The following is an 18,964-nucleotide window of genomic DNA, read 5'->3' on the forward strand; positions in this document are numbered from 1 at the left end:
TGTCGACCTGCCAGCACTTTCATTTGGTAAGTCACATCATCTTTGTTTTTAGGTATATTTTTCCTTCATGGAATGTTTCCTTCTATTATAACTATATATATATATATATATATATATATATATATATATATATATATATATATATCAGTTCATGACATCAATATTAAAAATTTACTCTTTCTGGTGGACACACGTCCAGATCGTCCGCTCTAAAAATTCAGCCATTTTTCTCCCCACATCCACCACTGCTGGCGGCTCACCTCCAACTGCGCAACGCTACGCGCTGTTCACATCCAGCTGCCCAACACTACAATAGCAAACAACAATGCAAACCAGCCACAGACTGCACACAGCACAGCCAGTGATTTTCATAGAAAACGCTACGTGGCGTTACCAATAAAAAAACCTAAACAGCCTACTCACATAATGTACTTGTCATCCTGCGGCAGGCATAACCACATTTATGGGGGTGTAGGGTTGAAGTGTGGTTGTAGGGGGAGGGGGGGAGAGAAGGGAGGAGGATAGAGGTCTGGGAAAGAGAAGCATGAAAATGAAGGAGTAAAAAAAGGGGGTCAAGTGGGCAAAATTGCAAAAATGGGAGAATATTATCAGTAGTAATAAAAGAAAAGTTCTGAAATTGGACCGGAAACGACTATAAGTCGTTTCGTTTTCTTTTTTTTATATATAATCTAATAAATGAAAATCACAATACTCTACAGAGAAACCATACGTTATTCAGGAGTAATCGTACAGACAATATACGCTAACAAAAAGGAACTCAAACAAATTTTAAAACAATTTAGTCGTCAAGACCACATAACAAACCAGTAAACCGAGCTTCATAATCTGTCAAACACATATTCAGCATAAAGAACAACAAGCCTAGTCATCCAACCAGCAGCAGTCTATAGGCACCATAGACAATAGTGCATACTGAAACTGAAAGTTGTACTTCCCAGTATATTATAAATGGAACACAATAATGACGGGAATGCATGACAAACCAATGGTAATTGCAAGAACCGAACTACATACGGTAAAATATGCTATGTATTTTTATGAAATGGGGAAGGTAGGTAGAAGGGGCGAGGGCAGCACGAGTTGCGGCGGTAGTCAGATAGATAAAAAAGCTGGAAACTGAACTCAGTACACGACAAAATGCCATTACGAGAACATCAGAAAGTGAGTAGAAAGTGAGGGACTGGACCGGGATTTGAATCCAGATTCACCGCTTCTCGTCAGGTGTTACCTTAACCGCTTCGGCCATCCGGACACGGTTCCCGACCGGCTTGAATTTCCAACTTATCGCTCGCTTCTATGAAGCGTCCTTTGTCCGTCAACCCCCCACTCGCAAATTACTGATTGCCGTAGCTGTTCGATGATATTAGTGCATCCACACTGAAGCAGATGCCATGTAGCCGCCGCAATCTTGCAAAAAAAAAAAAAAAAAAAAAAAAATGTCTACACTAACGGAAAAAATTGGAACACCAAAAAATTATTGATGTAGAGTAATTTGTCTAGAAAACATATTTAAAGGATTAACGTTGCAGGATCACAGGGTAATGTAAGCGCGAGATAAGCCATTGCTAATGTGAAATGCTGGTACATCAATAACCAGTGTAACTGCGACAATGTTGTATGGAAGCGTGCAAACGTGCAAGCATTGTGTTGTACAGGCGCCGGACGTCAATTTGTGGGATGGTGTTCCATGCCTGTTACACTTGGTTTGTCAGTACAGGGACGGCTAATGCTGTTTGTGGCTGACGCAGTAGTTTTCGTCCGATGATGTCCCATATACGCTCGATTTGAGACATCTGGTTATCGAGCAGCCCGAGGCAACATGACGCCATTGGGTTACATCAGCGGTATTTGAGCGAGCGTTATCACGTTGGGAGACACCCCCTGAAAAGCTGTTCATGAATGGCAGCCAACAGGTCGAATCACCAAACTGACGTACAAATTTGCAGTCAGAGTGCGTAGATAGCCACGATAGTACTGTCATACGAATTCGAACCCCCAGACCATAACTTCAGGAGTCTAACACGCAGACGGGCTTGGTGCAGGCCCTTAACTGGCCTTGTTCTAACGAACACAAGCCAATCACTGGTACCGAGGCAGAACCAGCATTCATCAAAAAACACAACACACCTCCACTCTGCCCTCCAATGAGCTCACTTTACACTACTATAGTCGCAAACATCGATGGTTTGGCGTCAGTGAAATGCCCGCTACAGGGCGTCTAACTCGGAGCTGTCCCTGCAATAACCAATTTGTAACAGTGCGTTATGTCACTGTGGTGCCAACTGCTGCTCAAATTGCTGGTGGAAATGCAATACGATGAGCCAGAGCCATACGCTGAACACCATGCTCTTCTCTCTCTCGGTAGTACCACGAGGCCGTCCGGAGTCAGGTATTCTTGCGACCATACGTTCTCTTGACCACTGTCGCCAGTAATCATGCACAGGGATTCCATTCTGCCAACACTTTCCGAAATATCGCAAAAGGACCATCCTGCTTCTCTTAGTCCTATTACACGACCTCGTTCAAACTGAGTGAGGGGTTGAAAATGGCGTCTCTGTCGCCTTAAAGACATTCTTGGCTAACATCAACTCACCTCGCCCAATCCCAAAGGTGATTAACGCTCACGACGGTTACAGATGATTTGTACCGTCATAGTGGCGCTAATAGCGCCACGCTTATGTGACTGGCGCGAAATCTGCATAGACATCATGTTTTAGATGTAGAAACACGCCTACCAACTTTCGTATATGTCGCACAACTCCTTCTTGGTGTTACGACATGTTCGACAGAACGGACACCATTGAATTACACATATGCCTCAGTACAGTTATGAGTTTTTCGGTCACAAACCATGTCATCATGCATTGACTCGAAAGCTGGCACTCCAACGAAGATGACGATACGATTCACACTCATGCACAGGTATGTTTTCAGGCGTATAGAGATCACAGATCAAAAGCTGTGGTGGTTCATAAGCGAAGAAAGCGCTTCAGTAAGTGAACGCCGTTTGACAGTTGGGAAAACAAAACAAAAAGGCTGCCGCTGGCGCCCGGGCCTGGCACGTAGCAGGCGGACAGGCAGACATTCCGCAGCTGAGGAATGGCGCGCCGTTTTCGGAAGCTTACACCGGAACCCTCTCCCTGCCACGCCATGTATCATGCGCGGAAAAAGGACTCCAGATACCAGAGCTGCCGCAGCCGATAAGGGGACGAGAAACGCCTCCAAATACGGCGGAAGGGACAGGTGCCTGCGGCACTTAACAGAGGGGTCGGCTTCGCCGTTAATCTGCGGCCGAACATCACTCCCGGCAAGAAGATTTCTTTTCTGAGCGGCAAGGCGGAAGTGAAATGGTCTGCTTATAAGCTATGATGACGTGCTGAAAAGTAATGCCTCAGAATGTTTTACGCAAAAACTTTTCTTTTTTAAATAAAACAAACATTTTTAATGTTCCACATCTTTATGAGTCATATCTATATATATGAGAACTGTAGCATTTTCGAAATGTTCTGCCAATAAAACGCACTGTTTGGTTCGCCTTCCCCACAATATTTTCTGTGTGTTCTTTCCAATTTAAGTTGTTCGTAACTGTACTTCCCAGGTATTTCGTCAAATTTACGAGCTTCAGATTTGACTGATTTATCGTGTAACCGAAGTTTGACGGATTCCTTTTGGCACTCATGTGTATGACCTCACGATACATATATCTTTTCTAAATCGTTTTGTAATTTGTTTTTATCTTCTGTTGACTTAACTAGGCGATAAACGACAGCATCGTCTGCAAACAACATAAGACGCAAGCTCATATTGTTTATATAAACATAAGACGCAAGCTCATATTGTTTATATAGATTGTTTCTATAGATAAGGAACAGCAAAGGGCCTGAACACTACCTTGGCGAGCGCCAGAAATCACTTCTGTTTTACTCAATGACTTTCCGACAATTACTGCGAACTGTGACCTCTCCGACAGGAAATCGCGAATCCAGTTGTACAACACAGACGATATTCCATGAGCATTCTATTTGATTTCAAGCTGTTTTTGAGGTAGGGTGTTAAAAGACGTCTGCAAATTTACAAACACGGAACCAGTTGGAGTCCCTTGTCGATACCACTCAGCGCTTCGTGTGAGTGAAGAGCTAAGTCAGTGTTGACTGTGTGTCAATAGACCGTTCGCTTTGAGGTAATTCATAATGTTCGAACACAACGTATGTTCTTAAATCCTGCTGCATATCGACGTTAATGATAAGCGCCTGTAATTTAGTGTACTACTCCTATTCCCTTCATTGAATATTGATATGACTTGCGCAATTTTCCAATCTTTGGGTACGGATCTTTCGTTGAGCAAGCGGTTGTATTTGAATGTCAAGTATGGAGGTATTGTATCAGCATATTCTGAAAGGAACCTAATTGGTATGCAGTCTGGACCGGAAGACTTGATTTTATTAAGCAATTTAAGCTGCTTTACTACTCCGAGGTATTTACTTTCAAGTTATGTACGTTGAGAGCTATTTTTCATTCGAATTATGCAATATTTGCTTCGTCTTTTTTGGTGAAGGAATTTCGGAAGGCTGTGTTTAGTAACTTTGCTTTGGTAGCACTTTCTTCGATAGTATTTCTATTGCTATCGCGCAGAGATGGCATTGATTGCGTTTTGCCGCTAACATATTTTACGCAGGAGCAGAATCTCTTTGGATTTTCTGCCCGGTTTCAAGACAAAGTTTCGTTGTGGAAACCATTATGAGCATCTCACAATGAAGTTCGCGCTAAATTTTGAACTTCTGTACAAGATCGTCAATCTTGGGGATTTAGCGTTCTTTGAAATTTGACATGCTCTTTTGGTTGTTCCTGCGACAGTGTCTGGCCTGTTTTGTGTACCATGGGGAATCAACTTCTCATTTGATAATTTATTTGTTACAAACCTCTCAACTGTTGTCGATACTCTTTCTCTGAATTCAAGCCACATCTGGTCTGCACTTACAGTGTTAATTAGGAAGGAGCGGAGAGTATTTCTGGAAGTTATCAAACGAATTTTTCTCTACTTTTTGGAGTAGATGTATTTTTCGTTTATTTTTGAAGGATTTCGGAGTTACAGTATTCAGTCTCATTAGGATAATCCTGTGTTAACTAATCCTTGTACCCGTTTTGATGCTCGTCATTATCTGAGGTTTATTTGTTGCTGACAGGTCAAGTGTATTTTCACAACGATTTATTATTCGAGTGGGCTCATGAACTAACTGCTGGAAATAATTGCCAGAGAATGCGTTTAGCATAATTTCGGATGATGTTTTATGCGTATCTCCGGATTTAAACATGTATTTTCACCAACGTATCGAGGGTAAATTGAAGTTACCACCAACTATAATTGTATGAGGCGGCTACGAATTTGAAAGTAGACTCAAGTTTCCTTTGAAAATTTCAGCAATTGTATTAGCTTTGGGTAACTGGTGAAAGGATCCAGATATTAATTTATTCCGGTTGCTAAGAATTACCTCAACCCACACACATAGGTCACAGAAACTGTCTACTTCAATTTCGCTAAACATAAACTACTTCTAACAACAACAGACAAGACACCGCCAGTTGTATTTAGCCTATCCATTTTGAACACCGTTTCATTCTTCGGAAAAATTTTGGCTGAACTTACCTCCGGCTTTAGTCAGCTTTCAGTCTCTATATCGATTTGAGCATCAGTGCTTTCTATTAGCGCTTGGAGCTCTGGTGATTCTCTAACACAGCTATAACAATTTACGACAGTAATGGTTCCTAGATCTACGGTCTCCCTGTATTCTACATGGATCCTTTGAGAATGAAGCCCTTTTTGTGTTTCCCCAGACTCTCTAACATAAAACCGCGCAGTCCACGCTACGCAGCCCCCGCTACTCGTGTAGCCGCCTCCTGCGTGTAATTTGCATACTTATTATTTTGCAGGGAGTCGGACCTGGAAGGCATGGTACTGATGCAGGACACACATTAGATATTGATTCCATAATATTAAAAATATTTAATTATTTTTCTATTTACACAGCACTTTCGTGAAATTGTAGATGTACAACATAGGCAACTATTTAGTCATTCTAAGAGTAGGTGACTGTCTGTTTTCCATAGTGTTATCGTGCACTGAAATCATAATTCATTACTCAGGATGAAATTCCAATTTTGACTGAAATATTTTTTCGACATGAGTTTAGGGAAGCACGATTATGGTTTATTCATTTTCGTTTGTCGTTATTTCACCATAGTATTTTAGCCTAGAAAAAAAAGAAAAATACACATGCAGAAGTAATATACATTCTAGAGTGTCTGTTGAACGTTTTTCAAGGAAGACAAGGAATTTAAGATCTTTGAAATTAAAAATAATTTATAGGATTAAGAGGGATGAAGTTTATAATTCTGAATGTGATATACTAGAGTGAGAAATAGCACGTGCGTATGATGCAACAACTAAAAATCTTCAGAAATGGTTGGTTGAGTATCAAGAGCTTTTAGTGTTTATATCGATGGGTTTGAAGAATTTTTCAAACTGAGAAGATGTGGAACAAACAATTTTTTTATCTAAAGGTAAGCTTAATATTAAAATATATGATATAACGTGCTTTGACCAGTACAGCAATTTTCTGACTTTTTTAACGAACCTGGCTAATGTTAATGAAGGCGATCAGCTGCTGTCAAATGATATATGGTATAAGTATTTCCAAGAGACAAAGAATGTTGGTTGTTTCTCATGGTTACTAAAAACTGCAGAGCTTTTCTTTCCTATTCCTAGACATATGCTCGTATATAAAGGATTTTTTCAGTAGTAAACCGACAGTGGACCTAAGGTAGAAACAGACTCAGTGTTGAGTCTGTTAAGTGAATTGTAAGTGTGCAGTATAATTATAAGGATTACTCTTATTTACAGATTTATAATTATTTGTTGCAAAAGAAGAAATTACTTCCAGAAATTGGGTCATCAAATAAATAGCTGAGTACTTCAGATAATTATGATATGGATGAAAATTATTAGTTGGGTCATCAAATAAATAGCTGAGTACTGCAGATAATTATGATATGGATGAAGATGACTAGTTTACTACTGGTGATTTTTTATAGTTTGTATTAAAATCTGCCACAAATTATTGTACCATAGTATGATTCCATAAATTGATATGAAATGCTACTTATTATACGTTTCAGCTGCAAACCACTCACAGCAGTATATACAGTACAGATATTTTCATTGGATGAGAATGTGGACATTGGATTGGTGCATAAGTTCGTAGCGTTTTCGCATTAAGTGGACTGAACACAACAGATACAATTAACGTCATCAGTAATATATTCTCCTTCACTATTTACAGCAGTCTGCCAACGCTGGGGTGGCTGTCGAAATCACTTGGTTTTGGGACGAAGAACTCGTCGAGCCACGATCGCAGCCCATATTCATTCGGAAAGGAAGTTCTTTGAAGAATGTTCGATACAGAGCGAAAAGGTGAAAATCTGAGGGCGCAACATCAGGTGAATATGGAGGGTGCACTGATGGCTTCCTAACCTAACTCCTGTATAGCGTCTTTTTTTCTGTTTAGCGGTCTGGCATTATCGTTGATTAGCATCAGTTCTTGCAGTCTTCCTGGTCGTTGTTCTTGGACTGCTCCTACAAGACGTGTTAGTCATTGACAATAAATGTGAGCAGCAATGGTTATAACTTGGAGAAGCAATTCTTTGTACAACACACCATCACTATTCGACAAGACCCATAACATTAGCTTTTGTGGATGCGCGCAGGTCTTTGTACGGAAAGTTTCTGCTTTGTTTGGGCTCATCCGTTATTGTCTTTTTTATGTTTGCATAAAAACACCGTTTTCCCTCACCATAAACTATAGTGGATCGCAATAGTCGGAGCAGTTCACGAGCCAATTGACGACGAGGAAGCAGAGATGCACATATTGCCACCCGCTGCTTTTTGTGATCTTGACTTAGAGCATGCGGTACCCACACACCCGATTTACGAACCTTCCCCATTGCGCGAAAATGTCGTACGATGGTGGCAATGATCGCAGTTCATCACATTTGTTAGCTCTCGAGTACAGTGACACGGATCATTGTGGATTAATGCATTTAAACGATCTTCACCAACCCCTGAACGTCTTCCTGAACGTCGAGAATCACTAATTTTAAGACAATCCTCCTTAAAACGCGCAAACCATTTTCTTTCCGTGCTCTGCCCAATGGCATTATTCCCATACACGGCGCAAATGATTCTGGGTACCTCCACTGCCGTCACCCATCTATTGAATTCAAACAGAAGAATATGTAGAAAATGTTTAGATTTCTCCACTTGGCACTCCATTTTCTAGGGTCCACAGCTCCACTCATTATCTCCAAACGACAAAATGACAATATGTAAACTCAAATAGCAACAGGTAACTACAAATAAAAAATGCCAATCGATAAATAAACCCATAGCAACCGGAATATCAACATGCAAAACAAAAACATTATGAGCTTATGCACAAACATAATAATTTATCTCAATGCCACTGAGGTAAATGCCGAGTAACCTATAACACTCCCGCAATTTTTTATATGAATCTACCAGTGTCCTCTTCTTTGAAGACTATCATCTGGTAACACTAACTGAAAAAAATGAAATGAAATTATCGTATGGCATTGGTGACCAGGAGTGCCCCCCCCCTGCCCCCCTCCCCCACCCACCACACTCCGCCTGAGGAAGTTCGGCCGCCGATTTGCAAATCTTTCTATTTGACACTAAACTGGGCGCATTGCGTGTCGATGACGACAACAACGTAACACACCGAGTCCCCGAGAGGAGAAAATCTCTGATCCGGACGGGAATCGAACCGGGGCTTGTGGGTTGGGAGTAAGACGCATTGACCTCTAACTTAAGGGAGCGAACGATAACCCTTGAAACGTCTCTCTGAAGTCGTTTCATAAGACGCTTGTCGAATTCGGTACAACTTATTCACTTTACTACCTGATTTTAGCTCAATTCATGAACTCTTCCAGAAAGACTGAGCATTGAAATAAGGCCTATTGATTATGTGGTGTCGCCGCCAGACACCACACTTGCTAGGTGGTAGCTTTTAAATCGGCCGCGGTCCGTTAGTATACGTCGGACCCGCGTGTCGCCACTATCTGTGATTGCAGACCGAGCGCCGCGACACGGCGGGTCTAGAGAGACTTCCTAGCACTCGTCCCAGTTGTACAACCGACTTTGCTAGCGATGGTTTACTGACAACATACGCTCTCATTTGCCGAGACGATAGTTAGCATAGCCTTCAGCTACGTCATTTGCTACGACCTAGCAAGGCGCCATTACCAGTTACTATTGATATTATGAGTCATGTACAGTCAAGAGCGACGCTCATCATTAATGGACGCCAGCCTGCGTGAGCTAAAACGCGTGCCTTTCGGCTTCCTCTAATAATACGGTGTTGGCTCTCCTACCAACCCACAACAGATTATTATATGTGTGCTTTACTGTGGAGTTTCGGTTTTGTTTTGTGGGAATCGGTGAATTGGTTATCGTCTGCTGGGAGCATACGATGTTGATTCTCGTTCGAAGGAGAGTATAGGATGACCAACTTAGGTCAGTCGAGGGCTGTGTCGAAGGCTGTTTTTGTGTGTGAGGTTGGTGACGGAGGGCTACCGCTCTGGTAGCTTCCGCTGCACGGGGAGCTAGGCAATCTCGAAATAGGAAGCGGCACTCTTCGGTGAACGCTTGTGAGTACGGATCGTAGCTCTTAAGGGGGTTTAATATCTTTTGTATGGGATCTAAAATTTAAAAAGCTCTCTCACACCGGCCTTATTTAGCTTCACTGATCAGGATAGTAAAAACATGCGTATATGAAGGGAATTTTCATTGACAAAGCAGGTTTATCACATTCACACAGTTCAATACTGTTATATCCTGATTAAATTAAGCTTAACTTAAATTCCATAAGGCAGTGAAGCAATTTCGAAGTCTCGGTGCGACGAAAATTGTCAGTCGATCTCCTGGAAACATTTGTAATAATTATTAACTTTCGGTGATCACATGGGGAAGACCGGAGATCTGCTGGTAAGACCGTGTTAGCCTATTTATTTTAAGTAACTGGATATCTTGAGCATACAAAACGGCAGGTTCGTCCAGTGTAAATCAGACGTTCCCCACTGATCCCGTGCAACACAATAATAATAATCCGTTAAATAATACGCGAACACACTTACATTAGTTTAGTTCATGTATTAAATTCCTTCTCATACAGAATCTCATCAAGATGGCGACTAGCTCAACAATACACACATATACAGCCTTCTTTCACGACTAATCGGCAAGAAGTCCCCTATTCTTTTCATAAGAGAAAACATAGATAGCAGAGAAGCTGGTCCGCAGCTCGTGGTCGTGCGGTAGCGTTCTCGCTTCCCACGCCCGGGTTCCCGGGTTCGATTCCCGGCGGGGTCAGGGATTTCTCTGCCTCGTGATGACTGGGTGTTGTGTGATGTCCTTAGGTTAGTTAGGTTTAAGTAGTTCTAAGTTCTAGGGGACTAATGACCATGACCATAGCAGAGAAGCTATTCCATGGAGTAAATGGACGCTACAAGGAATAATTGGGCTTGAAACTACTTTGCATTGATAATCGGTAAGATAAGAAGAGATATTTCGAGATATGTACTGAGTTATATAATTTATAAAATTTCTGAAAATATCGCGGAGAGACCGCTGCAAGAGACATTACAGGGGGTTTCAGGTGATAGGAAGCAGGTTGAGTTAGGACTTCATTATGTTTAACTGTTGAAATACTTAAGAACTTCAGCTTAACTGAAGAGTGTGAAGCGAGTTATTTTTCCAAATATGCCATAATTATATTGCTTTAAATAGGTGATTTTTGGGTGTTTGAGTGAAAAGTGTGGAAGTTGCTTTGTTCATTTTGAACAACGATGAAGTGGAATTTCAAACGGTAAATCTGATTAGGAAAAGCTGGTTGGATCACTTCAGCTGTACGTGAGTGTAATACTGTGTCGAACCGAGTATGATTTTTAATGACTTTTAATCTTATATTTTGTGGAAGTTGCTTTTGTCTTTGTGGGTCAATTTTGTGCCTCGTGTTTGGTAATCAATGACCCTTCTGGTTCACCACGGCACCGCTTTATTTTAACTGTTTGCTTGTTTAATGAGCTACAATTTCTGCAAGAATATCTGTTCTTTCGTGCGCTTTCTACAAAGCAGCACAACAGTTTGAGTCAGAATGCACCACGTGCTCTAGTTCGGCCGTTTGCAAGCAGTTGCCGCAGTTGGTATGTTAGATAATTGTCGCACAGCCTTGTGTATTGGTTAAACCTCTGTCCAGAATAGTGCATGCGTAGAATCGTAATGCAAATCTCACTGAGATATTTTTATGGTATTAATGCAAAGGAGATGATAGTATAATTGTCTCCCACCCCCGTCTTCTGTGTTTCTTCTTGCTGTAGTTAAATTGTGCTCTGTTTCATTCTCACGTAATTCTTACTTAAATATTTCGAGTCAGGCACCAGTTATGTGTAGTTAGGATGTGCAACCAAATATTTAGTTACAATAAATAATCTACGTGAAAGATAAATTCTTTGGTGTCGATCTTACCCCCTTACTCCGATTCCCAATCCTGAATTAATCAAATTGCTTCATGCACGACATGGAGTGCTATTTATCTGGCTGCTTAAAAAAATTGTGTACTTGTAATTAAATTATTAAAGTAATTGAACTAATACTTTTCCAGCTCCGTTTTTTTCTAAATGGTTTGGAAGGGCTTGGGCTGGTGTCGACCCCGAATTTCTCAATTTTTATCATTATTCGTGTGAGAGAAGCAACTAGAAATGCGAGATAACGTATATAGCTCGATGAGCAACGTCGTAAAGATAGTAATACGTTACACGCTATTTGTAAGGAACGTCCTTTGTGAGAAGTGTTCCTGACCTGAGGTGGCGCACGTCCGGCGCGGCCTCTGCCGCTGTGCGTCGAGCTGCCTGCGCGACACGACGTGCAGCTGGCCGCCGCCCGCCACACGAGCCCTGTGGCCGCGCACGGGCTGCACCAGCAGCTGCAGGTCCCCGGCGCGCACGTAGCCTGCCTGTGCAGCCGTCACCGCCAATAATTTCACCTCCACCCGTCAGTGTGTTATGCTACAATGCGAGGAAATGCCACTGATTAAAGCAAATTTTTTTCGTTACGTCGGACCCCACAAAAGCGAGTTAAAAGAATATTTTCGTCAGAGATCTATACAGCTAACATAAAATCTTCATTTAATGCTTCAGCAAAAGGCATCATATTGATAACTGACAAAGATACTCGTCGGACATAAGCACATAGTGGTAGGCCTACAGGGTGAAAAGTATTTAAACTAACAAACTGAGGTTGTAGGGGACATAAAAAAAAATATTTTTCCCTGATGTTATTTTTTCCTATGAGGAGTATTTAAACCGGTAGAGGAAGATTTCTCTGGCGGTAAATTAATTACACCAACAAACACTTTTCAATTTTTTTTTATCACCGAGAGACAACACATTAACACAACCCAGTTTCAATTACAGTAGATTTTCAAAAATGCCTCCATTGACAGGTAAAGAAAATGTAAGTAGGCTGTTTATGTTTTCTTATTGGCAACGTTACGTAGCGATCTGTATGGAAATCACTGGCTGTGCTGTGTGCAGTCTGTGGCTAGTTTGCGTTGTTGTATGCCATTGTAGTGTTGGGCAGTTGGATGTTAACAGCGCGTAGCGTTGCGCAGTTGGAGGTGAGCCGCCAGCAGTGGTGGATGTGGGGAGAGAAATGGCGGAGTTTTGAAATTTGTAAGACTGGATGTCATGAACTGCTATATATATTATGACTTTTGAACACTAGTAAGGTAAATACATTGTTTGTTCTTTATCAAAATCTTTCATTTGCTAACTATGCCTATTAGTAGTTAGTGCCTTCCGTAGTTTGAATCTTTTATTTAGCTGGCAGTAGTGGCGCTCGCTGTACTGCAGAGTTCGAGTAACCAAGATTTTTGTGAGGTAAGTGATTTGTGAAACGTATAGGTTAATGTTAGTCAGGGCCATTCTTTTGTAGGGATTTTTGAAAGTCAGATTGCGTTTCGCTAAAAATATTGTGTGTCAGTTTAAACATAGTCGTGTATAATTGTTCTAAGGGGAAGTTTCAAAAGTTTACACCGTCGGATCATGTTCTGCCTGACACGGGCAAAAACCCCAGGAGCATCTTGAATTGTTCCTGCTGCTGCTACTATCCGGGCAACCAGATCCTCTTCTGGTGCAACAGGAGTTGCGTAAACAAGGTTGTGCATCTCTCCCCACACAAAAAAGTCCAGAGGGGTCATATCTGGGAATCGAGCAGGCCATGGCACAGGACCACCTCTGCCAATCCATGTTTCTGGAAACCGTCGGTCCAGGAATCGTCGCACACGGCGACTGAAATGGGCCGGCGCCCCGTCATGTTGGAACCACATTAGTTGTCTTGCAGGGAGCGGGACGTCTTCCAGCAATTCTGGCAATGGTCTGGCGAGAAAATTGTAATAGTGCCTGCCATTTAATGGCCTAGGTAGCAGATACGGCCCAATTAAACAGTCACCAACAACACCGACCCACACATTAACGAAGAACCGCACTTGATGAGCGCTAGTAACTGTGGCATATGAGTTATCCTCACTCCAAACATGCGAATTGTGCATGTTGAAGACTCCATCACGTCCGAACGTTGCTTCATCGGCAAACAACACAGAGGCTGGAAATGTAAGATACATTTCCAGGTACCACTGCAAAAACTGTGCTCTGGGTGGATAATCAACTGGTTCGAGGTTGTGGAGACGCTCTAAGTAAAATGGACGTAACAATTGCTCTCGAAGGACTGTTCTTACACTCGTCTGATTCGTCTCCATGTTACGTGCAAATGCACGAGTGCTGATTGAAGGATCCCGCTCCACATGCTGCAACACAGCTTCCTCAAATTGCAGCGTTCTTACCGTGCTACGGCGTCCCTGTCCAGGTAATCTGCTAAATGACCCGGTCTCATGCAAACGTTGGTACACAGTAGCAAAGGTCGTATGATGCGGGATACGGCGATTAGGATATTGTTATTGATAAACCCGCTGTGCAGCTCGTCCGTTGTGGTGCGCTACGTAGTACGCACCAACCATGTCAGTGTACTCACTCCAGGTGTATCGCTCCATTAGTAAACAGAGACAATGCACTACTACAGTGGTGGACAGCAGTTGCCTACAGCTGAAGAGTGTAATACGCCCTCTAACAACTGAAGATCGTAATATGGCCTCTAACGACTGAAGAGAGTAATATGGCCTCCACCGGTTTAAATAATCCTCATGGGAAAAATGACATTGGAAAAATACTTGTTTTGATGTCCCCTACAACCTCCAAGAGTTTGTCGGTTTAGATACTTTTCACCCTGTATATCGTAGTCGTCAAACCGTTTTCGAATTATACAGTGTGCTCCAAAATTCACCTTACCAACCTCTACGACTTTTAGATTAGACTGGGTAGACAATATTTTGAATTGGAACTCATGGCCGGAAACGTACAGTTCCCGTGCTACAGCGGTTTGAAAACATGTTTGCTACATAGGTATGCAACTCGGCAGTCATTGTGGGGGGGGGGGTGCTTACGTCGGATCGGCTGATGTCTTTTGACGGCTATCCTATCTCTCTGACCTTGTCTGACCCTCATTTCAGGTGTCTGTGAGTGTTACAGCAACATGGCTGAGTACACGTTTGCAGAATACACCGACATGATCCACCCGAACGGCGAAACTCAATTAAAGGGAAGAGCTGCTCGTCGCCTTTATCGAGATCGTTATCCACAACGTCTGAATCCAGCGCATACCCTTTTCGTAACAATATTATGTAGTCATCGACGAAGGCGTACCTTCACCATCAGCAGGCGGGACTGTGGTGCTCCAAGGAGACGCCGCACACCCGTACTGGAAGAAGACGTAATGCATCACATTGAGAGAACAAGTCAAGGTCAGAGAGGATGGAGAGACGTCAAATGTCATCAGCCGATCTGACCTAAGCACTCCTCCCCCCTCCTCCCCCCCTTAACTACCTTGTGCATAACTACCTACCAAACAAATGGTTCAAATGGCTCTAAGCACTATGGGACTTAACATCTGAGGTCATCAGTCCCTAGAACTTAGAGCTACTTAAACCCTAAGGACATCACATACATCCATGCCCGAGGCAGGATTCGAACCTGCGACCGTAGCAGTTATGCGGTTCCAGACTAAAGCGCCTAGAACCGCTCGGCTACACCGGCCGGCCTACCAAACAAGTTTTCAAACAAATGTAACATCTTTACGGACATGGATTCCAATTCAAAATATTATCTAGAACATCCTGTATAACACGTTTTACGTTAACCTATCATGAACGTTTTGGAGAAAGAGAATCCTCTGTACAGATGTCAACATACACTCCTGGAAATTGAAATAAGAACACCGTGAATTCATTGTCCCAGGAAGGGGAAACTTTATTGACACATTCCTGGGGTCAGATACATCACATGATCACACTGACAGAACCACAGGCACATAGACACAGGCAACAGAGCATGCACAATGTCGGCACTAGTACAGTGTATATCCACCTTTCGCAGCAATGCAGGCTGCTATTCTCCCATGGAGACGATCGTAGAGATGCTGGATGTAGTCCTGTGGAACGGCTTGCCATGCCATTTCCACCTGGCGCCTCAGTTGGACCAGCGTTCGTGCTGGACGTGCAGACCGCGTGAGACGACGCTTCATCCAGTCCCAAACATGCTCAATGGGGGACAGATCCGGAGATCTTGCTGGCCAGGGTAGTTGACTTACACCTTCTAGAGCACGTTGGGTGGCACGGGATACATGCGGACGTGCATTGTCCTGTTGGAACAGCAAGTTCCCTTGCCGCTCTAGGAATGGTAGAACGATGGGTTCGATGACGGTTTGGATGTACCGTGCACTATTCAGTGTCCCCTCGACGATCACCAGTGGTGTACGGCCAGTGTAGGAGATCGCTCCCCACACCATGATGCCGGGTGTTGGCCCTGTGTGCCTCGGTCGTATGCAGTCCTGATTGTGGCGTTCACCTGCACGGCGCCAAACACGCATACGACCATCATTGGCACCAAGGCAGAAGCGACTCTCATCGCTGAAGACGACACGTCTCCATTCGTCCCTCCATTCACGCCTGTCGCGACACCACTGGAGGCGGGCTGCACGATGTTGGGGCGTGAGTGGAAGACGGCCTAACGGCGTGCGGGACCGTAGCCCAGCTTCATGGAGACGGTTGCGAATGGTCCTCGCCGATACCCCAGGAGCAACAGTGTCCCTAATTTGCTGGGAAGTGGCGGTGCGGTCCCCTACGGCACTGCGTAGGATCCTACGGTCTTGGCGCGCATCCGTGCGTCGCTGCGGTCCGGTCCCAGGTCGAGGGGCACGTGCACCTTCCGCCGACCACTGGCGACAACATCGATGTACTGTGGAGACCTCAGGCCCCACGTATTGAGCAATTCGGCGGTACGTCCACCCGGCCTCCCACATGCCCACTATACGCCCTCGCTCAAAGTCCGTCAACTGCACATACGGTTCACGTCCACGCTGTCGCGGCATGCTACCAGTGTTAAAGACTGCGATGGAGCTCCGTATGCCACGGCAAACTGGCTGACACTGACGGCGGCGGTGCACAAATGCTGCGCAGCTAGCGCCATTCGACGGCCAACACCGCGGTTCCTGGTGTGTCCGCTGTGCCGTGCGTGTGATCATTGCTTGTACAACCCTCTCGCAGTGTCCGGAGCAAGTATGGTGGGTCTGACACACCGGTGTCAATGTGTCCAGGAGTGTAGCTTCCGAAAACGCAGATTTTGTAAAACTTAGCCTGTTCTTTTTTTTTTCGTGATATCTAGAGCACCGGAGGCAACGGGATTCTAGACTCGTGTCGTGTTCCTTCACATGTGATACAGTTTCTCGCTGTCATTTGAAGACCAAAGTACAAGCTTTCCGATATTTTATTTACAAGTTTGTATCAGACGGAACGTGGCGTATTGTTCTTGATCTTAGTAATAGGTTATTAGCTACATCTTGAAACTAGAGATGATATTCAGTTCTCCTATACTGCAATGTAGGGTGTAGGGCATTTAGAAGTCAGTTTCCTCCCATGCTGGATAGCGCCCCACCACTCTGTCCCTCTCGTCCCCCCCCCCCCCCCCTCCATTTGGGATAACCATGCAGATTTTTTTTAAATAAAAATTCATAACAAAGACTTTCTCTCGTGACAATTGTGCATATAAAAGGGTATATATAGGTATAAGGTGAGTACTGTCAATTTAAAAATTGAAATATCGGGATAAGTATCATATAAACTTCGAACTGCAATGGGATTACATATTTTCGATATTCGGACGAAAATATTTGGTAACTGAGACGAACAAAACCGAGATTGAAATTGATTCAAGTAGTTCGAGTGCCCTTTAATCCCTTCACTAATTACCAGCTGCGCCTCAAGCGCTGGCATGTGAAAATGGTACAGGGAACAAACTTTAACATTGCGGTTAGGTAAAAATTATATTATATGGGAGCCTGAAAGCTAAAGATGAAACTATGGGCACCTTGTTTTCAAAAACATGGTCTACCATCTTGTAGCTTACCTGGGCCGTATTGGAAGAAAGCCTATGTTTTTTGACTACACATAATGTACTTAACACCTTAACACTATTCATTACTAATAATAACTGCTGAAAAAAAGGATCGACCTACTAGGGGAATACCATAGTGTGGCAGGAGATTCAGATTAAAATATTCATTTTATCACAAATTTACATAAACAGATTTTTATGGATTTCTTATTTACGTTTTTGGAACTTTTTTACACGTCGTTTTACAGATGCTCGCTCCTTGGGCCGCACTGGCACTTGCTTTGGACCACATTCGGCCCGCAGGCTCGAGCATGCTGAAAAGCGAGCTCCAGCGAATTTTAATATATGATTAAAACAATGTTATAAATTATTAGCCTAGAATGCTAAAAAGTCTCCTCAAAGAAACGTAAGTCGAGATTTTGAGAATGGTTTGAAACTGAGCTACAACAGTCTAACTCAATGAAAGTATAATCTACATCTCTGTACTAAACGAAGAACAATGGTTGAAATGAGGAACGACTGACCATCCATAAAAGAACGACACGGCGACAGGAACGAAACTGACCTTAAACAAATGGTGAACGACCGTTACTTACAAGGCAATCCGAATTTTGTAATTTTGTATATTTATAGTACGTGATTTCAGAGCTCAAATATCAATCGTCGAAAACAATTCTATGCAACTATCAAAAAATCTCCAGAAAATCGACTTTGTACTTTTCCGAGAGTCTTTAACACCCCCAAAACAGGTCAGTATTTCGACAGGTAGCATGGCTCTGTGGTAGGATGCTCGCGTGTTGTATAGATTCAATGGGTACGATTCCTGCATGATCTAAATTTTTAAACAAAGATGCGTATTCTAAGAGTATTCTCTTGAAGTGCAAAGTACATAAAGATGAAAAAACGGTAGTGGTCGAGAGTGGTAATCACTGGACTGCTGGTTCAACTTTTGTTTCGGTCATTATTTTTTCATTAAATTCGGCTACTTGTGTCATTTAAATACAAAATTCATCAAATATATGCTAACTAACAAATATCGAATTGTCATTTTTATCAAAAATCCTCATATTCTTGTTTCTAAATACAATTTTCATTGCAAACATAAATTCTTAGTTACCAATTTTTTTATAAAATATTATTTATGAAGTTTGTTACGCTAAGAAAATTACAAATTAATTTTCTTCATCTTTATGTATTTTGCGCTTCACGAACTTGCTCGTGGAACTTGTATCTTTGTTTAAAAATTTAAATCAGCACACAACAGAATCCCGGCTGCCCATGTGGCAGACGAACATGAGCCACTGAGTGCGAT

At 42.8% G+C, this 18,964-nt stretch overlaps 1 protein-coding gene across 1 annotated transcript in view; it reads right to left on the reverse strand.

Moving 5' to 3' along the window:
• Positions 1–18,964, reverse strand: part of LOC126095631 (A disintegrin and metalloproteinase with thrombospondin motifs 7-like) — a gene marked incomplete at its 5' end in the record, with an annotated part of 619,647 nt that overhangs the window by 487,245 nt on the left and 113,438 nt on the right. Inside the window, one exon of the mRNA XM_049910395.1 lies at positions 11,951–12,104. Coding sequence (XP_049766352.1) covers positions 11,951–12,104 — 154 coding nt within the window. The remainder of the gene's footprint in view (positions 1–11,950; positions 12,105–18,964) is intronic.

Source organism: Schistocerca cancellata, chromosome 8 (genome assembly GCF_023864275.1).
Source record: "Schistocerca cancellata isolate TAMUIC-IGC-003103 chromosome 8, iqSchCanc2.1, whole genome shotgun sequence".
Classification (NCBI taxonomy): Eukaryota; Metazoa; Arthropoda; class Insecta; order Orthoptera; family Acrididae; genus Schistocerca; species Schistocerca cancellata.